Source organism: Onychomys torridus, chromosome 11 (genome assembly GCF_903995425.1).
Source record: "Onychomys torridus chromosome 11, mOncTor1.1, whole genome shotgun sequence".
Classification (NCBI taxonomy): domain Eukaryota; kingdom Metazoa; phylum Chordata; class Mammalia; order Rodentia; family Cricetidae; genus Onychomys; species Onychomys torridus.
Window position 1 is genome coordinate 50240059 of NC_050453.1, and position 21602 is coordinate 50261660.

At 36.5% G+C, this 21602-nt stretch overlaps 1 protein-coding gene and 1 non-coding gene across 2 annotated transcripts in view; one reads left to right on the forward strand and one right to left on the reverse strand.

The window, feature by feature from the left end:
• Cdc73 (cell division cycle 73) overlaps positions 1-21602 on the forward strand; it is a 100342-nt gene that overhangs the window by 14575 nt on the left and 64165 nt on the right. The window contains exons 6-10 of the mRNA XM_036202109.1: positions 2490-2578; positions 8338-8554; positions 15463-15561; positions 17363-17441; positions 19508-19572. Of these exons, the coding sequence (XP_036058002.1) occupies positions 2490-2578; positions 8338-8554; positions 15463-15561; positions 17363-17441; positions 19508-19572 (549 nt within the window). The remainder of the gene's footprint in view (positions 1-2489; positions 2579-8337; positions 8555-15462; positions 15562-17362; positions 17442-19507; positions 19573-21602) is intronic.
• On the reverse strand, positions 10896-11026 carry LOC118593568. The gene has a single exon (XR_004946245.1). It is a non-coding gene; the product is annotated as a small nucleolar RNA SNORA3/SNORA45 family (small nucleolar RNA).

Below are 21602 nucleotides of genomic sequence, written 5' to 3' on the forward strand. Positions count from 1 at the left end.
AGATTTGTAGAACCAAAATTAGAATCAAGGCAGTCTGGCTGCTAAGCCATACTGCTATAATGTGTGTGAATTTTGTGGCAGTAAAACTGAAGGTTTCTCCATTTCCTCCTGGATGGAAGAAAACTCGGCCACTATTAAAACAGTGAGTGCATGTAGAGTCATCATTTACTTGGCAATATAAAAGCATCACAATGTCATTATTTGAAAAAAAATTTCAACACCCAAGAAAGCTAAATGCCAAAGCTACCAGTAACTTGAAACAGCCACAGGAAGCAGCATCATATTTTCTGTTTGTCATATATAAGCTGCAATGTAAACATTTGTATTAGTAGGTAGTTCAACAAATTGAATTTTTTTAAGACACCATGGGAGGCAAAAGAAAACTTGGTCAGGATTTATGATTTGATTAAAACTAGTTTGTATTTCTAAAATTACTAGTTTCTTGAGGACCCTGACCATCATGGATTATAACTTCCTTACAAATGAGAAAAATTAAATGCATTTGTTAAAGTATCTTTGCTGATGTGTCTGTTTTCTTATGTTTACATGGTAGAAAACTAGTAGAGCGTGGATTGGAGCCTACTATTATTTCTCCTTCGATGTCTTAACTATGCTAATGTGTTGTGTATAGTTTCATACAGTCTTACTCATTGACCTGTTCCTTGTTTTTTATTTGTTGAATATAACCTTTGACCTATAGAGGTGTCACTTCATTGGGTTATTCTTAACCAGCCACATATCTTTCAAACTAAATTTCACATGGATTTCTAAGATAAGTTAGAAATCATATTGCCCAGATGACCTCAAGCTCACAGTTGTAGCCAATACAGTCTTTAAACTCTTGATGCTTCTGCCTCAGCCCCCTGACCGTGGGATTATAGACATGAACCACTCACCCTTGCTAGATAAGATTTTGAAATAGTCTATTGGGAACTTTGTAGGAAGATTTTAATGTGTTGAGGAACTTGTCTTTTGAAAGCTATTCAAGTTTTTCTTCTAGTGTTTGGACTTGTATTTGGTAGATTTTAGGATCTGTGGCACCAGATGAAAAAAAAAATTGGTCTCCAAAATAAAAAATTTAACTTTGATGAAGACTTCCTTTAAAAGCTAGATTTTTTTTTCCCCCCCAATTAAGAATGGATCTAGGGCTGGAGAGATGGCTCAGAGGTTAAGAGTACTGACTGCTCTTCCAGAGGTCCTGAGTTCAATTCCCAGCAACCACATGGTGGCTCACAACCATCTGTAATGAGATCTGGTGCCCTCTTCTGACCTGCAGGGATACATGCAGGCAAAACACTGTATATGTAATGAATAAATCTTTTTTTTTAAAGAAGAATGGCTCTGTAGGGGCTGGAGAGATGGCTTAGCAGTTAAGAACAAGTGCAGAAGACCTAAGTTCAGCTCCCTGCATCCATCTAGTGGATTCACAACCATCCATAACTCCATCTCTTCTGCAGGCACCACGCATGCATGTAGTGCACATAGTGCACATGTAGACAGAACACTCAGTACACAGAAATCATTTTAAAAATAGTTTAAAAAGAATTTATTATTATTATTATTATTATTATTATTATTATTTTGAATGAAAGTAGTAATGGTTGGGAGAGCACCTAGAAATAGATGTCTGGGCACCATAATGTAAACTTACAGATGGTTTCTGGTGATTTTTTTTTTTTTTTAAAGTTTTTTGATCAAGCAAAAGCAACACATGTATGTTTAGACAAATTTGTTTTACTTTTAGTACAATTTTCAATAAACTATGAGATGTCCACTTTCTGTGGAGGCTAGTGGATATGATGTTTAGTAGGTAGATGTATAAAACACATTTCTAGCTTATGTTTTAAATTTGCTGTGGTATCTTAATTTGGGTTACTATTGCTGTGATGAAACATTGTAATCAAAAGCAGTTGGGGAGGAACAGGTTTTTTGGCTCTCGCTTCCACATCCATAGTCCATCACTGAGGGAAGTAGGACAGGAACTCAAACAGGGCAGGAACCTGGAGGCAGGAGCTGATGCAGAGCCCCTGGAGGGTGCTGCTTACTGGCTTGCTCAGCCTGCTTTCTTATAGAACCCATTACTACCAGCCCAGGATTGGCCCCACTCATAGTGGTCTGGGCCTTCCCACATCAATCACTAATTAAGACAACGCTCTTCAAGCTTGTCTACAGCCCAATCTTATGGAGGCATTTTTTCATTTGGGGTTCCCTCCTCTTAGATGACTCAAGCCTGTGTTAAGTTGACATAAAATTAGCCATCACATGTGGTTTCTTAGAATGTAGCCCTGTTGTAAGTCAAATCACTTCCAAACTCACCTGATCCAAATACACTGTTGTCTTTATGAAAGTAAAAGGTCTTAAAGTTGATTTAAGTACAATATTACATGGAACTGTACTGTGGTAATCTTGGCAAGAAGCTATGTGGAGTGATTTGTTCATGTAAAAGTTAAATAAAACTTAAAATGTTACTAACCAGTGATTATTTTTAGGATGAAGAGTGTGTGCGTCTTGATAAAGAGAGATTGGCAGCTCGTTTGGAAGGCCATAAAGAAGGGATTGTACAGACTGAACAGATTAGGTAAGGGTTTCTTCAGTAGGTAGTACAGATTTCATGTAAAGGTATGTGGAAAATGGGGTGGTTAGATGTTATAATTTACATTTGCATTTTTTATTCATTGTATTCCCCTGTTCACTAAGTTTGGAAGAATGCAGTTGTCCCTTGGAATCTATTGGGGTTGGTCTAGGATCTCTCCATAGATATTAATATCCAGAGGTGCTCAAGTCCCGAGAATAAAATGGCATGGATTTGTTTACAACCTATATTGTAAGACCCTACTCTAGATTACTGTGTTAGAATTTTTCAGCAGTATGTCAAATAGGAGAATAGACATAGAAGAGAATATTTATTTTTGTTCACTTTCCGTTTAGAGTTCTATGGTTCTAATCCTGGACCCATGTGTGGGAAGACAGAGAGCATCATTGTATAGAATGGAGTTTGTAGTAGAAAGCATTGTTACTCACCTCGTAGCACATAGGAGAAATGTGGGGGGTGGGAGGCAGAGGGTGGGGTGTATGTGTGGAAACTAGAAGGACCAGGGAAATGACAGTCTCAAGGATTGAACCACAGTGAACCACTTCTTTGCTAAGTCTAATCTCTTACAATTTTTAGAAACTCCCAAAATAGCACCATCAGTTGGGGACCATGCCTTTAACGCATCACCTATTCAAACACTAATATTTCTGTGGCTCCCAAAGACTCATAATCTGTCTCATAATGCAAAATGTATTTAGTCCATCTTTGATAGTCCCTGAAATCTCACACCAGATTTTTTCAGAGGGTGCAACTTAAAGTCCTGAAGTAGAAATCTCTTAGCTATGAGTCTCTGTAAATTTTAGTAACGCCAGGAGATGGTGGTACCAGGCCTTTAATCCTGGTACTCTGGACTCAGAAGCAGGCTCTTCTCTGTGAGTTCAAGGCCATCCTAGTCTACAGAGTGAATTTTTAGGACAGCCATGACTATACAGAGAAACCCTGTGTCAAAAAAACAAAAATGGAAACAACAACAACAACAGAACCAGTCCTTTGGGGCTGGAGAGATGGCTCAGCAAATAAGAGCACTGGCTGTTCTTCCAGAGGTCTTGAGTTCAATTCCCAGCAACCACATGGTGGCTCTCAACCATCTATAGTAGATTTTGATACCCTCTTCTCGAATAATGCCGTATATGCAGATAGAGCACTCACATACATAAAATAAATCGTCATTTAAAAAATTTTTAGTAACAAGTTTCATACTTTCAGCATACAACAGTGTAGAATAAATATTGTTACAAAATGGAGAGATGAAGCGTAGAGAGGAGTGGGACCAAATGAAGCCTGCAATCTAGAGGACAAATGTCAAGTCCTGTAAATTCATTTCCACCATCAGTGGCATATGAAGTGATAATACGATATGTGTGCTCCAGTGAGCTTGGAAAGCCCCATCCCTATGGCTTGGCTTATTACAGTCCACATGACTTCTCGCTGAGGCCAGCTCTACTCTTTGCCTCTAAGTTATTGTGGCAGATGTTCCATGCCTGTATTGTGTGTCTAGGTTTATTCACATAGCTTCATGCATTGTCTCAGGCCCTGCCAACCATTTGTCTGGCCTCTTAGGTCTTCCTTTAAAATCTGAGTGGAAACCTCCATGACCTTGTAAGTTTTGCATTCTGAATGCCTGCAAAACTGGCATGATATGATCTGCTTCTAGTGGCTGGGATCCTTAGAAACATGGCTGTTGTATTCTTTGAATTCCCAAATAACTGAAGCTGGGGAAAGATTTTCATATGAGGCCCCAAGTTAGAGGAACATGTTAATCTCAAAGTAGTCTTTGAGCCAAGTTAAGTAAACTCCTTATACCCTTAACTTGCAGTGTGTGGATTCTGGCTAATTGTTGAGGTACCCTAAAAGCACCTTTCCTGTTCTGATGCAAAGTACTGGGCTTAAAAAAATGGCCCAAATCTCTTCACCAGCTACACTTTGCTGTGTCTTAACCTTATATGAGTTTGTTTTCTGGCTTACTGCACTTTCCAGACCTTCCCTGGTTTTTTGCTTATATTTATTACAGTAAGTCTGGCTAAAACTAGTTAGCAGTATCCATGCTGAGCTGTCTTGAGATTTCCCCTGGCTTACTATTGATTACATGTACATTTAGCCCCACTCAAAGCATGGGCAAAATAAGAGATTCTTTGCAACATTGTAGTACAAATAGTTTCTATGAAAGGCCTTATAGAGTCCTATGAATCCTCATGATTAGCCAGCCTCCTAGAGCATTCTGGTTTTCTGAGTTCCCACAAGAATTAGGCTCTCAAGCCCCCACTCCACCCCCAAAATAAATCTAAGCTCTGCCTTCTGCTTATATAGCATTCTAGGACTTACCGAGTCCATCTCTCCAAACTTAACAAATTCTTCCTAGAAACCAGTTCTCAAAGCTTCTGAGTGGAAGAGTCCAGTGATCATCCTGTCTACCAATTTTCTCTGTTAGACTGTTAGTGATAACTAACTGAGAAACGTACAAGAGGAAGATCTATTTTCTCTCATGGTGTCAGAGATTATAGTTGATGATTACATAACCCAGTTGCTTTTGAACTTAAGTGTCTGTAAGCATCTGGTGAGGAAGGAGCAGTGTGACGTATACACACGAGCACTGACCAGCCCACACAGCTGTTTCCTAGTTTCTTTCTCTTGGGGGCATCTCTTTCCTTACCCCCAGTTTGACTATGGACTTGTGACATTCTAACTCTCCAGGAATTTCTAATTACTCAGCCAGCCAGTCTTGGAGAATCTTCACCATAGGCATGACTTTCTTTTTATTCCCCCCTGGGGACTTTTTATTGAACAGAGATTAATTACAATAATTATTCTCACTTACTTTAGAGGCAATATTGTTTTAAGGAGACGTCCTAATATCTCATGTATATTTTTGGGTGATGGGAATACCAGCCTTGTATTACCAACTTAGGCTTACTGGGTAGTGGTTGTCTCCAGGTTTAGGTAGTTCCTTTGTTAAACCAGCGTGTTAGCATTCTCCTGCAGTGCCCCTGTTCAGCACTTTTCTTAACTCTCCTGTACCATGTAAACACGCTGGTCTTGACTGAGCTCTGCCTGGGTTCTTTTTAGGACCTACTTTGGAAGTTTTCAAGGCAGTAAACCAGGGAAGTCGTAGGAGTTAGTTCGTGTGTCATTTGTCAGAGGATTCCTGTCATTCAGTGTTTAATCCTAATAGCTGGTAAACCATTATGTTGTGAAGTGCAGCTAGTTATTGTCTGGTTGTTGAGCTATTCCAGGCACTGGCACTTCATCTCAGGTAGAAGTAAAAGTCATTGAAAGTCCAGTGTCAGCTTGAGAGCCATGCAGATTGCTCATTGGTAAAGACTGCTGCCAAGCTCAACCTGACTTTCCTACCCATACCCACATGGTGGGAAGAGAGAGCCTACTCCTGCCACTTGTCCTCTGGTTTTCACACATTGTGGTGCATGTTTGTGTGTACACTAAAACAAGTGTAATTAGAAACAATTGGAACTTATCTAAAAATATGCCGAGACGCTTTAATTTCACAGCTAAAAATCAATACAAAGTAGGAGAAAAAGGTAGAAAATCAATTACCTTCGGTAATTCATTTATAGTACCCTGTTACATTATAAATCAAATGAAAGGACAGGACTTCTGTGAACTGTACTAACCTGTCTTTTGTAGGTGGACTGCAGAGGGTTCCTCAAACAAACACTTCAAAAAAAAAAAAAAAAAATCACAGTATTTAATCTGCACCCATGGTTTTAACTCTGTACTAGTTAAGATTTGAGCAGGAAAGCAGGGTTCAAGAGGGGCCTTGTTTGGAATTTCTTTGGAAATGTTTGTACACATTACAATGATAATGGAGCCACATTCCCTCCAAACTGATGAGCCAGGACATAATTATTGAGTTGGGATGTCATTTTTTAAAAATGTTTTGTACCGTCCTTGTTTGGACACCATGCTGACAGTTTCAGATGGCAGACTAGCATATGTTCTTTCCTAGTTTCTCCTCTTGTTACCCTCTGTTAGTGTCTCTTCTCTTATATCTTTAGCTGTTGCTGCAAGGCCTTGACGCTTGCCTGTGCTGGTGGAGTTCCCTGACCCACTGGGTTGCTGGCCCAGCTCTGTTTTTTATAGTCTCTGTTCAATATAGGGCTTTATGCATGCTAGGTTAAGACTGCACCACTGAACTGTATTACCAGTCCTCAACCTCTGTTGAATTACTTTTTGAATTTTATATTATAAAAACATACAGCACACTTTCAGTGCAAACCATAATGGGTGGTTTCCACATGTGGTCCCATAAAGGTGTTCCCTCACTGGGAGACCAGAATTTTAAATTAAGTTTTTCATTGAGTCTTCTTTTTTGTACTTTGAAAGTACTACTGAATTTAACTATTTTATTCTTTAGACAGTTTTTGCTGTTCATATTAGAGAGTCGTTATGAAGACTGTTACGAGTTTATTTAAAACAACAAATTTTTGAAAACTGAGAATTTCTGGGATACTGATTTTTTTTCAATCAAATTTAGATTGGTTTATTTTATTTTTTATGTGTAAGAATATTTTGCCTACATGTATGTCTGTGTACCATGTGCCCGGTGCTCACAGAGGTCAAAAGAAGGCATCGTGATTCCCTGGAACTGGAGTTATGGATGGTTGTGAGCAGCCACCATTTGGGTCCTGGGAACTGAACCCTGGTCTCTGCAAGAGCAGCCAGTGCTTTTAACCTCTGAGCCATCTCGCTAGCCCCTGGATTACTGATTTATTGTCCCTGACTCTCAAAGAGAAATATGCCAGGAAATTGAAAGCATTGAGAAATTTTCTTTTTTTTTCATCGCATACTACAATTTTTATTTGTGTAATTGTTGATGAATAATTTTTTTAAACAAAAAGACTGCTTTTTGCTTATTTGTGAATCAAGTAAATTGAAGACATAAGAGTTCAAAATACGTTTATTTCAGTTTTTTTTGTAAGTTCTTTATAATGAAATTTTAATTAAATTAGGTATGGTTTTGTCTTCCAGAAATTAAAAGAACTATTGTGGCATATAAAGTTTCTTTGGATTCTGAAGTCAGTTGTATATGAAGCCTGTAGCCTTAAAACCTTAAAGTACATTTCATGGAAACACCTAAGCTTTGAGCTTTTTAACAGAATGAATTTTTGACCCCATTACAGAATGACCTCTGTGCTTGTGTATGATTTTCATATGTAGAGAGTATAGTTACACTGGTAAAGCCTCAGGGAATACAAACAAAAGCACCCATGTTCTGCTTTTTTGTGGGAGATTTAAAAACGGCAAGGAATTTTATCATTGTTATTTAATTTTTTAATGTTGATTTAAAGAAATTACTAATTCAAGGCTGGGTTGTTCAGTGGTTAAGAGCACTGGACATTCTTCCAGAGGACGTTGGTTTGGTTCCAGCACCCACGTGGTGGTCTACAACTGGCTGCAGCTTCGGTTTCAGGGAATCTGCTGCCCTCTTTCGGATTCCTGGGCACCAGGCATAGAAATGACACATAGACCTACATGCGGCAGAACACTTACACTCATAAAACTAAATTTAAAATAAATTACTAACTTGCTTTTCGAGTATTATCTTTATGAATTATTACTTGTAAAAATCCCTTGTGACTATAAAATATTAAGTACACAATTTTATAGAAAAGCTTATTGTCACTTGAAGTGGGTGTGTTTTTTTTTAAATTATCAATTTTAGTGTAACAGTATATATGTTGTACTGAAGGTATTTTAGCTGTGAAGTTTAAAAAATAAATTACTTTTAGGTCTTTGTCTGAAGCCATGTCAGTGGAAAAAATTGCTGCAATCAAAGCCAAAATTATGGCTAAGAAAAGATCTACTATCAAGACTGATCTAGATGATGATATAACTGCCCTTAAACAGAGGAGTTTTGTGGATGCTGAGGTAGATGTGACCAGAGATATTGTAAGCAGAGAAAGAGTGTGGAGAACAAGAACAACCATCTTACAGAGCACAGGAAAGGTAATTAAAATATTTTACTCATTCTTTGGAGTGCTGTAGGATCATTTAAAATTTATTAATAGGTTTTAAATTTTATTTGTATTTGTACAGCCAAGGACTAATTCTTTTAAACTTCTTTTTAGAACAAATGTATGCTCTTTAAATTTTGAAAGATAAGAATTTGAATGAGAGTCTGACAATCTGAGGGACATCCAAACCCATGTAAAGGTAGAAGGAGAGAATGGACTCCACAGTTTTCCTCTAGTCTCCATGTACTTGTAGTTCCTGCACATGCTTATGAGTACACACCCACCCACCCATATATACATTAATAAAAAAATTAATACTAGATGCTCTTGTATATATATCAGTTGCTCTTAAAAAAGATGCATCAGTTCAGTTCTTTCTTTATTTGAAGGTAAAAACATTTTATGTACAACTGCAGGAGAAATAATACACAGATAGCTTGAACATAAAAACAGGTTATAATTCAAAAGTCCAGGGTTATTTGAAACAGGAAAATATTCTCTCTGGAGAAGATAGTAAAAATGATAACATTTCCCAATAAGCCCCTTTAAGCCAAATGATAGCTGGATTATACATATAAATATTGATTAGATTCTGGGATACAGAAGAAACCTGTTTTCATCTGTTCAGAGAGCTGTTTTACTTGTGTAAGTGAGATACCCATTCATCTTCCCCTTCACTGTTCGATTTACGGCAGACATTTTTCTATAGGCTAATTCATAATCTAAAAAGATTTTAGCGTCCCCTCCTGAAGTACAGCCAGCATATTCTTTCATCAGCTTGATATGGTACAAATTCTTATCTTGATAGTAAAATGTTTCACTAAAGTTTGCCCAGTGATTGAGCAAAACAAAAACTTATTATAAGCACAGTCATCCTAGGGTCCTCCCTGCTAGGTAGCCTCACTAAATCTGGAGGTTGTAGTCCGATTGTCCTTTGCTTTATATCCAGTATCCACTTATGAGTGAGTACATACCATGTTTGTCCTTCTGAGTCTGGGTTACCTCACTCAGGACAATATTTTCCAGATTTCATGATGTCATTGTTTTTCTGCATCAGTTCAGTTCTATGTACATATTTTCCTCTGTGTTGTGGGATTTCCTCTAAGCTTTCTTAGTTTTTGATTCTCTATTGATGCGCGAACGGTGGTTTGTTATAAACATTTAAAAAAGTGTGTGAGATTATTGTGAAACTGAACTTAACATTGAAATAGACTTTATGTTTTGAGACTCTGGGCTTTCTGAGGTTAGGGTCTTTCTTAGTGGCTTAGGCCTGCGTTCACCTACTAAGTGCCAAGAGTACACCTATGTGCCACCTGCCCTGACTAGTTTTGATTGTAGAATAATATTGGGACTTGAGCTTTTAATTTACTGTCCCATTTTGGTAGGAATAAAGTAACTAGAAAAGGGTGTAAGAAATAATGATTTCTGTTTATTTTCTATTTGACTTGTCTTACATTTTAAGAAGCATTTTCCATGGGCACACAGGTGGCTCAGCTGGTAAAGACCCTTGTTATGCAAGCCTGGCAACGTGAGTTCAGTCTCCAGAAGCCATTTAAAGGTGAAAAGAAAAACCTAATTCCACAAAGTTGTCATCTGACTTCCACACAGGGTGTGGCATGTATGTCCCCACATTCCTATCATGCATGTGTGTATGCATGCACAATAATAATAAGTAAAATTGATTTAATTTAGAAAAAAAGAAACCATTTCTCTAGAGCCAATGAGATTGTCCTGGAGTAACGGTGCTACCCACGCAAGCCTGGTAACCTGCATTTGATCCCTAAAACCTTTGTAAAAATGGAAGGAGAAAACTGACTCCACAGTGTTTTTCTCTTATTTCTGCACTTGCACTGTGGTGTATGTGTCCACATCCACGTATTTAAAAAATAAAAAGGGCCGTTTCCAGAGCTTAGAATTATAAAGAAATGTGAGGTTATGAATAAACTTTCATTTTTCATTTTTTGTTATTTACAGTTAAATGACAATATTCTCATTTTCATTGATATGGCTAATACTTGACTAACACTGTGACTTTAGTGTCTTTTTTACTTTGTTTTGAGAGGGAATCTAATTGTGTAGCCTTGGCTGCCCTGGCACTCACTGTGTAGACCAGGCTGTCTTTGAACTCACAGAGATCCACCTGCCTTTGCCCCCCAAGTGCTAGGATTAAAGGCGTGCACTACTATGCCTGGCCTTTTTTTTTTTTTTTTTTTTTTTTCCTAGATGAAGACAAAAAGATTTTTAATACACTACAATGGCCTCATAGAGATCCACCCAACACATTTCCATAGTGCTGGAATTGAAACATGCATTATCATGCGTGGCCCCTGGTAGGACGTTTCTGATCTGGGCACTAACAGGGACACTGAAGACCCCTACCAGTGAATCAAGACCAGCAGATTCTCTTCGAGAACTCTAGCACACCAGGACAAGCACCATGTCAGGATATGACTCTAGTCTCGGCCTTTTTTCTTTTTCTTTTTTAAAGTTAATTTTAACTGAATAGTCTTTAACTTAGAGTTTTCTTCTATGTGAAGCTTTCCAATTTTAAGTTGTTGAAATGAACTCTTCTCTCTGAACTCTAGGGGGCAGAATTGTACTAGCTAAAAAGTATTCTAATTTAATGTTGGTACCACAGTATCTTTTTCAAACAAACCATCTAACAACTGTTTAGAAGCTAGATTTGCTTTCATGAGTATTATTTTTTAAAAATTTTATTTTTGAATTGTCATTTTAAAGGTCAAAATTAAACATTTTGACTGCTAATCTCTAGGTATACATACTGTGTTCATCTGCTAAACTCTAAACATGTTATAGATACTTAGAGCAGAGCAGTATAGACTTTACATTTGCTTTGCGCGTGCGTGCGTGCGTGCGTGCGTGCGTGCGTGTGTGTGTGTGTGTGTGTGTGTGTGTACACATTTGTCACAGTGTGCATGAGGAAGTCAGAAGACACTGTGTGAGAGGCAGTTCTATCCTTGCACTGTGTGGGTTCCTGGGATTGAGCTCAGGTTGTCAGGCTACAGCACTGGCCTAGTGTAGACTTTACACTGACCTTCATTACTACTGTGATCAGAATCTTGTTTTCTGATTTTTTAAGGGGGCAAGAAAATTCAAGTTCTCATCCTCCTTACTATAGTTAATATGCCCTGGTTAAAGCAACCTGATTTTATAGTATCGTTAAATTATATTAAATGTCTTACTCTGTTTTGTGCTGCTATAACAGAATATCACAGACTAACTTATAACAAACAAATTTCTGTACCGTTAAATTATTATGACTTATTCTGTTTTGTGCTGCTATAACAGAGTATCACAGACTGAGTAATTTATAATGAATAGACATTTCTGTGGTTCACCATTCTAGAGGCTGTAAAGTCCAAGATCAAGGAACTGCATCTGATGAGGGCTTTCTTACTGCATCAAAAATGGCGGAAGGTATCACCTGGGTGAGAGAGAGGGAATAAAAAAAGAGGGCTGAAAATAATTATGATTTTATCAGAAAATGACTCTTAAAATCTCTACGTCATTCATTTAGTTCCACTCCATTTTCAAAGTCACTTTTTAAAAATAAATTTTCTAACACATAGATTTGGGGGATATTTTCAGACCAAAGTAATTTATTGTTGAATCATGGTATAAATACATCTGTACAAAAATAATCATCTATAATTCTAGCACACAAAACTTGCTGATGCTATTTGGGTTCATTCTTCTAGAGTTTATATTTTTCATTTATTTGATCACTTTAACAGTGGTCTGATCATCATGTTTTCATAGTAGGACTAAGATTCATTTGCATTTGGCACTGTGCTGATGTTTGCACTGTTGGTGCAAAGGCAGTGACTGCTAAAACTGCATGAGTTAGTCACCCAGCATGACCAGCAAATCATGGTGTTTCACCTACCAGAACTTCACCAAAGTGCGGCCATTTAATACACTTAATGAAGTTTGAATGTGTAAAGCAGCCCTGGGCATTAAAAAAGCCATGGTTGCTTTTATGAACAGCATTTGTTTTAAGGCTTGGGCTCCTAACTAAAGCACCTTTTAAAAAAAGAAAACAATCACATTTTGTTTGAGTGACTGTGTTATTCAGACTTAGGTGTTTTATAGACATTCTCTTGAATGAGTCTGTCAGGAAAAGCAACAAACTATTTGTTGCCAGTGGTAAGATGTGAACTTTCCTGGGAAAATTAAAATTTTGGTGAGTTTCTCTCCTATGATTTTTCCAGCTTTCTAATTCTTAGACTGTTTTGATGAGACTTTTGTAAATAATATTAAAAATAGGATTTAATGAATATGTCATCAGCAAAAAACATTTTAAGATGTTGAATAATATACTCTAGTAATATTTGGAAAATATGCATAACTGTGATAGATATTTTCCAGAGAACCAATGCATGAATGAACAATACCCATTTAAAGTACAAAATAGATTATATACTTTAAAAAGTATATTTATACTTTATATACTATATACTTGACAGCAGTAATGAAGAATATTTATGGATGTGGTTTCCACCTACGGTATCTTTTACGAGACCATTTGTTTTGGTATAACAAAGAATATATTCAGTCACCTGAAAAGCTGCCTTAATGCTTCTCCCTTTCCTGCTGAGGCTAGATTGTCTTATATCTTGACCAAACAGGATAACGTAGTAGATATACGAAGTAAATGTCAGAATACAGATATCATTTTTAGTAAACCAGATATTAAACACATTTATAAAATTTCAAGTTATAGTCTTACTAATTTTTTGATAGGTTTTGGAAAATAATTTTCATAAAACATATTATGTTCGTGTGGAATCTTGCTTTTCTTATTTTTTTAAAGAAATTCCTACTTGAGAAATTTGTCAGTTTTAATATTTAATAAATTGTAACCAGCTTAAAGGCCTTTAGAGTCTTTAGTAGTTTCTAAGATGGCAAAGTAGTTCTGAGACCTGTATTTGCTGCTGTAAAGATTCAGGAACTAGTCAGTATCATAGTTAATTAGTGGTAATTATACTAGTGGTATCCAGTGAGTCTTAAAACTTTTCGTATACATTTGCGTAATATTTAACATGTACAGACTAGGCAGTGATTGAGGAGGCTACTTTGGTCCTTAGCCCCACTGAGATGATGGTACAAGCAGCAATGAGATGCAATATAAGGAAAGAGCTAAAAGAATATCTTTCATAGTAGTCCAGTGCTTGAAAGCCATGCTGCTGAGTAGTCCAGTGTGTGGAGGCCATGAGCCTCACCAGGAAAAAACAAACCAGGAACAAAGGTGAGGGGGATTACAGAGTAAAAACTAGTAAAGTAGGTGAAGTGATAAAGTGGGACAAGTGGTGGAAGCCAAAGAAACAGAACACTTAAATGTCTTTTTTTTTCCTTTAAAAAGACTTATTTTTATTCTATATGTGTGAGTGTTTTGCTTTCATGTATGTTAGTGTACTGTTCACATGCCTGGTGTCCATGGTGACCAGAACAGAACTTCACATTTCCTGGAACTGGAGTTATGGATGGTTATAAGCTGCCTTGTGGGTCCTAGGAATTGAACCTGGGTTGCCTGGGAGAGCAACGTACTCTTAACTGAGCCAGCCCCCAGATTTCTTTTTTTTAAATAACTCTGTGTATGTTTGTGTGTGTGTGCACACGCTATGGTGCAAATGGGGAGGTTCAAGGGTAATATTGTGGAGTTGGTTGTCTTTCTTCTACCTTTATATGGGTTCCAAGGATTGAACTCAGGGAGATAGTTTTGTGTTACAGGTGCTTTACCTGTTAATTACCTTGCTGGCCCCAGAATGCTTCATTTTCTAGAGAAGAGAATTGTATTACATTTGAAGTACAAGAGAGCATGAACCATTTGATCATTGTTTGATTTTAGTGTCAGTTAAGATATTTAGCTCACAATAGATTTACATAGATTCTTTAAACTGTTGAATGTTAGTGCGGGTAGGGGGCTGAGGAGGTGGAGGTAGTGTGGAGAGGGGGGTTGGGAGTGATGGCGGTTAGGGAAGAGGTATTGTTAGTCACTGGGGCACAATGTTAGTCATTAGACAAAAAAATCAGGGGAGAATAATATGTCAGGGCCAAGAAAGCTTATTTCATGAAGGAAGGTGTAATCACCTAGTTAACAGTGTTGGGTGGGTAGTCATGGAAAAGCTGATTTGTGATTACTTTCCCACCTTTTCAGACTTAAAAGTTATATAGTGACTCCTACAAGTATCCATAACCTTTGGGCATTTAAAAAGTCTGCTCTAATCTGAATGTAGCACAGGGATTTATTGTACTTTGAGAATTTAGTATTCCTCTTTTATAGAAATCTGTTACATTTAAGTGTTTACTTTTTTCTTGGTTATATATATATTTGAGTAGATACAGAATAATAAAATTGTAAATAATTGGTCTGTTTAAGTATGATTTGCAATAACCAGGTAGTTGGCTTTTATTTTTATGTATAATTGTATACCTTGTTTTCTGTTGATTCAATGAAATCCCTAAGGTAGGGGCTTCATGGAAGGTTAGGGTTGGCGACATAGGTTAGTGTAGAACACTTGCTTGACTATGTGAGGGCCTAACATCAGGGGTGAGGAGAAAAGATACTTATTTAGCTCAAGTTTTAGAGACTGAAAGTGGAACATTGGACAGCTCCACCACCTGTTGGTATGTGATGTGGTAACAGCTCAAGACCAGCATCAACCTCTTGTGATAGCAGTGCCCAGATAGCTAATTGTTCCTCATTGGGCCCCATAGGATTGCTTGGGAGACAGATCACATCCAAACTATAGCAATTATAGTAATTTATGAAATAGGAAAAATGAGTAGGAAGAAAGTTTCAATTTAAATTGCTTAATGGATAAACTATTGCTCTTGCACATGTACGCTGGGTTTAATTAGAATCTATTCATGTTTTAGAATTTTTCCAAGAATATTTTTGCAATTCTTCAGTCTGTAAAAGCCAGAGAAGAAGGGCGTGCCCCTGAACAGCGGCCTGCTCCAAATACAGCCCCCGTGGTAAGAATCTTTTCTGCTTTTGTTATTTTAAGAAAGCGATGTTTAGTTTGCATTTTAGTGTTGTAATTTTGACATCTTAAATATTTTACATCAGGAGGGTATAAAGTTTTGCTACTTCAGCATACTCGAAGGATATAAAGACCCTCCCCTGTTTTAAAAGTTATCTTAGCAGTAATTTTGGGCCATGCTTGAGATATACCTGGGTAAGAGTCTGAAAAGGGGTTAATTAGGAAAAGCCTTCTAAGTTAACTTTTAGGTTGACTATAACTGGCCTATTTATTGCTTGGGAAAATTGTGAACTAGTGTTAAAAATATAAATGATGTGTACCTTCCAACTTGGACTTGTTATTTGAAATCTCTGGTGACGATTTCATGTGGGTATATTTATTTTCCCTGTCACCGTCAGATGGCCTTCTTTGTACCTCAGCTGTGTCTCCTCTGTTGACTGCCTCACTGTTGGAGGTATTGTTTAGGACCCTCCAAACCCTAAATTCATGCATACCATATAGTCTCCATTTAAATTCAGAAATACTCTCTAGTTTGTTGTAAATCTTCCTACCTGTTCTCAAGATTCAAGAAAGGCAAAGAATATAATTCAAATTGATTCACTTTTATGTAGAATTTGGAAAAACGTTGGTAGAGTATTAAACATAGCCTTGGAAGTTTACAGTAATTTTATTTATGCATGAAATCCTTCATATTCAATTTTTGTAGATATTGAATTCTTGGTAATATTTAGATAGGTACTTGTAGTTGGCTTACCACACATACTTAAGTAGTGTCTATTTTTTATGCAGTGTTCTAAGCATCTAGAGATAAAATAATACAATGTCATAGTCTTTGTCCTGTTTTGAGTTTGTAGTGTAGTAAGTTAAACCTGCTAGATCTATGAAATGGAAATATAGTAAGTGCTATGATGTTCAAGCATAGTGTGCTTATAATTACAAATTTGTTGACACTTCTCATAGTAATTGGTGGGAAGAATGTGAAATTGTAAAAGCATTTCAACCATTGTCTTTGTGAATGTGAGTATTCTTTCTGTGTATTTTACAATCATTGAACCAGTCGCAAGTTTTATGTTTGGCATATAGATGTATATACGTAGCTATAGTCTTTGATAATTTTTCTTTTGTAATATTAGATTGTAATCCTATTGTAACAAAATGAAGACTATATAGATATTATGATTTTCCCAAGTTCCTTTAAGATGTTTTTTAAATACCTATTTTAGATTATTCTAGACTATGAGTTTAGTATGAAATATTTGAATTAAATTATACATAATTAGAAAGTGACTTTTTTCAAGTTTTTAAAAAACTGACATCTATTACTTTAGTCTACAGTGTACATTTATAAGTGTTTATTGAACGTCTATTACTTTAGTCTGTTTTTTTTTTTTTTCTTTCTAGTTTTTCAAGACAGGGTTTCTCTGTGTCGCCCTGGCTGTCCTGGAATTCACTCTGTTCAGATTATCATTGGAGAGAGTATTATTTCACAATGTCATTTAAGTAATTAGAGTGTATGTTATTTATTTCTGTGGTTTTGGATACAAGTATACTTGAAATTGTTTGTCTTTTCTTGCTGTAGTGATGGTCATTTTTTAGTAGCAAATAATACTGAATCCTAGTCATCAAATGCCAAGTAGTCTTCTTACCGTGTTCTGTCTTCCTGCCCATATTGGAATACCATTTATTTTATAAGTGTCTGTGTCAGGTTTTATGAGTGTTGAATAAGTAATATTTAAAAAAATAGACTTGCATCCATCTCTCTCTCTCTCTCTCTCTTTTTTTTTTTTTTTTAGGATCCCACATTGCGTACGAAGCAACCTATCCCAGCTGCCTACAACAGATACGACCAGGAAAGATTCAAAGGCAAAGAAGGTATGTTGCTTATTCTGTATCTTCTTCTCATAATGGTCATGCTGAGCTGGAGTGGGAGTGTAGAATAAGGCAGTAGATCTAGTTCAGTCACCTACTTTTGTAATAACAGTTTTTGTTGTTGTTGTTATTTAACAGCCATATTTACTCATTTACGTGTGACCTATAGCTGTTTAGCTCTGACAGCTCTGTTTTGAGAGAGGTCATATAGCCTGCAACACCTTAAAATAGTATTTGGACTCTGCAGAACAACTGGCTAATTTTGTCGGTAGCTTTGATTCGCGATCCAGATAGCTTGTGTTTCAGTTATTTTTTTTTCATGTGGATTTTACTGCTTTTTCAACTGTATTTTGTCTGTTACCTCATACCTTTAATATTAAATATTAATAATACTTGATAATTTATTTCATAGGGTTACTTTGGGGATAAACGTGGTGCTGGAGGTGAAGTTCCTAGATTGATGTTTGATAATGTAATAAACTGTCCACAGATGTTTGCTATCGTTGATACTAGTTGTGGTTATAAAGAATTTTGGGATGTGGAATGCCGTGTGTTAAATTGTTCCCCAAACTATGAATTGTGTACGTTAAGGGATAGGAGCATAGATTTGGAGCAAGTGTGAGAGTTTGTTTGTTAGAGCTTGCTTGACAGTCTAGCTAATGCATTATGAGCCATTTCTTTATTAGTGGGGTGAGACCAGTTTCTCTTGACTGTTCATCCATCTTGACTTCACTTGGGAAGGCAGGAGATGAAAGCAACTGAACGTATAATCTGAAGTCTCTGGGCAACTTTTTAACAGGATATATTGCTTTGATGCAGTGAATTATGTGTGCTGACTTCCATTTACCAGATACAGGCACATGGTGAATAGATGCCATACAAAGACAGTGATCCATTCTTTTATTCACTGTCCTGTTTCCTTATGGAATGAATTGTATAAAGCAATTGATAGCAAATCCAATCCTTCGAGGACCAACTCCAGCTTCTTCATGTATATGCATATTATTCATCTTGTTTCTCTACCACAGCTACAAAATCTTATAGTTGAGACAAAGGTGTATGGTCTGTAGTGTATAAAATATTTGCTATATGATCTTTCCCAAGAAGAATAGAGCATATGATATGAAAATTTTATTTCAATTAAAAATATTTCTCTGATAGTCACATAACCTAGATAAAATTTAAGCATTATATGTTTTATTTTAATAACATAGAATGTTTATATCATTCTTCCACTGGTAAAACACTGTCAAAGTCCCAAATTGACTGCCATTATTGATTGACCATAGCAAGAGCCAAAACAGGAATGAACAATAAATTGCTATGTATGTATAGAATTAAGTGTTTATTTGAAAAGAAAGAGAGCAAGAAGAGCATGCTATACTTACATGTCTTCAAACTCGCATCATTTTTTACAGCACCATTTTCTAATAAATGTCCCTTACATTAAAATTCGGGATAGAAGTTTTTGTAATTTAGGAACTTTTTATTTTACATGCTTTTAGTGGTACAACCATTTAGTAGTTAGTAATAAAAATAAAAGGGATTAGAAATTAGAAGTTTTCCATTTAGTGTGATTTAAGTTTTATTCCATTTTTATGTGTATGGATGTTTTGCCAGTGTGTATGTCTGTGCATTACATATGTACCTGTTGTCCATGAAGCCAGAAGAGGGTATCAGATCACCTGAAACTGAAGTTTAATACAGTTGTGGGCAGATTATGTGTGCTGGGAATTGAACCTGGGTCTTTTGCAAGAGTAGCTAGTGCTCTAAACTGCTGATACTTCTCTCTGGCTCTTTAGTGTGATTTTCAAACAAAATTCGAAAGATAATCATAACCAGATTCTATGAAATCAGTGCTTTGACATTTATTGAATTTGAATGTTTCTGCAACTAGTGTCTTAAAAGTTTTTAATTTTTAGAAATGTGTGATAAAACTGTGTATAGTACATTTAAGTAAGGCCTTGTTACACTGTTGAATTAATTGTTAGGTATAATGTAAATTATGATAGAAATTTTTATTTGTCTCATGAAATATATAAATCACAATAGACTCCTTTTCTTTGCAGAAACGGAAGGCTTTAAGATTGATACTATGGGCACGTACCATGGCATGACACTGAAATCTGTAACGGTAAGTTATTATGAGTGCAGAGGTTATTTGTTCCAGGCGTTTTATGTGAGTAGCAGATGGTAAATTTTATTCTCTAGCATTTTCTAATTGAAACATTTATTTTTTAGTGATCATTGTACTGCTGATAGATCTGTGTGATATTTTTTTGGATTCATGAATGATCTGCCCTTTTTTTCTTGCTTTCTATTTTTTTCTGAATCAGATTTTGAATTTATAAGTTTTTCAACTACTTTGAAACCGTGTCATTGAGACATTTAAAGCCATTGAGTTTATGGTCATATGGGACCAATTTTTTTTTTTTTTTCTGATATCTTATGTTCTTTCAAATGTAATTGTCTTTGGAAAAATAAGAATGGGATTGGGCATGTAGTATAGTGGTAGAGCCCTTGGTTAGACTGCTCAGTGACATGGAGTCAGTCTCCAAGTCAGCCAAATGAGTAGAAAGTGTAGTAGTTGATGGAGTGCTTTTAAAACACTTGATGGAGCCAAATATTTATGTATTCATGAATATAAGTCCTTTGTTCAGAGACTTAGCTAGCTCATTTTTCTCTTCCTCTCCTTCTTCATTTTCCCTCCCTCCCTCCCTCCCTCCCTCCCTCCCTCCCTCCCCTCCTCCACTCTGCTTTTGTTGTACCTGCCCCCATGCCCCCATGTTGTCTTTCTCACTCTTGCTGTGTTGTTTTTGGCTTGGACTTAGACCTCCTAGGTGCCAGGAATCTTCCTGTCTCAACTTCCTGAGTAGCTGAGACTATTGGCTCTCTTTAAATTTTTTTTAATAGCCTGGCCAACTTCTTTCTGTTTGACACTTCTCGTTATTGTGTAGTAAATGGTAGTATTTGATAATACAGGTCAGGTGTACTTTAATTTCATTTTGCATTTTTACATTCTGATGCATACCTCTTATACTTTAAAATACTATGCGTATGCATTAAGTGTCTATATACTTAAGACCTAAAAGTGTTAATTTTGTCTTTGCTTGTGAGTTATCGGAGATTTACAGACCTCCATGACATGAAATCATAATATATTTGTTGTGCTTTCTGAGTTCAGATCTTTATACTTAGAATTTGCCATAAAAACCTATGGAAGTTTTAATTTTTTTAAAGTTAAATTGTGACTCTATCAAGTATTTTGCTAATATACTTTTAAATGATGAGATTTGTTTTTATATATTGAAATTGTGTGTAGGCTTGCAGATTCATTCTACAGGTATTTATTGAGAACTCATGTCCGGTGTTTGACTCTGAATACTTCCAGTGTAACTGCTTCCCAGAGCAGTCAGAGAGGCCTCTCTGAGGTCAGGGTTGAGCAAGTCCTTCCAGAAGAGCATCCCTGCAGGGACAACAGGCCTAACCACTGTCTCAGCGGACAAGTGATAGGCCAGGCTTGCTGTCAGTGAGCAAGAGCAAAGGTGGGAAAGACCAGATAGAGGCATCTTATCAAAGCCTTCTCTTTGGATGTTTCTGATTGCAGAATGTAATTAATGGTGGTAAGATTTAACTTCTTTGTTTGTTGGTTTATATTTTTAAAAGACAGGGTCTCACTATGTGGCTTTGGCTGTTCTGGAACTCAGGGTGTAGCGCAGGCTGACCTTGAACTCACAGAAATCCACCTAGCTCTGCCTCCCAAGTTTGCTTGTGCATTATGCCTGGCTTGAATTAAATTCTTATGTGATTCAGTTAGTTGATGCTTTCTTGGAGACAGAATTTGTCTGTTGCTGATTCCCAAAGTGAATTGCCAGGGAACTGAAGTTATTCTTCAGTAACCATTAAAAGTTAAGTTTTTTTTGGTTAATATTTTCTTCTTACTCATGACTGTGAGTGCCATGGAATTTGTTTTTATTATGAAGGCTTCTACATTTAAAAGGTGAATTTAAATAAGCTTATGCTATATGAATTTGAAGAATAACCACACACAATAAAATAATCATAAAAAAAGGATTGCTTAGGAATGCAACAGAAAGACTAAAAGTGGTCAAATGGTTAGTTTTATTATTTCAGTAACTGGTTTGAATCTGCTACTTTTATATG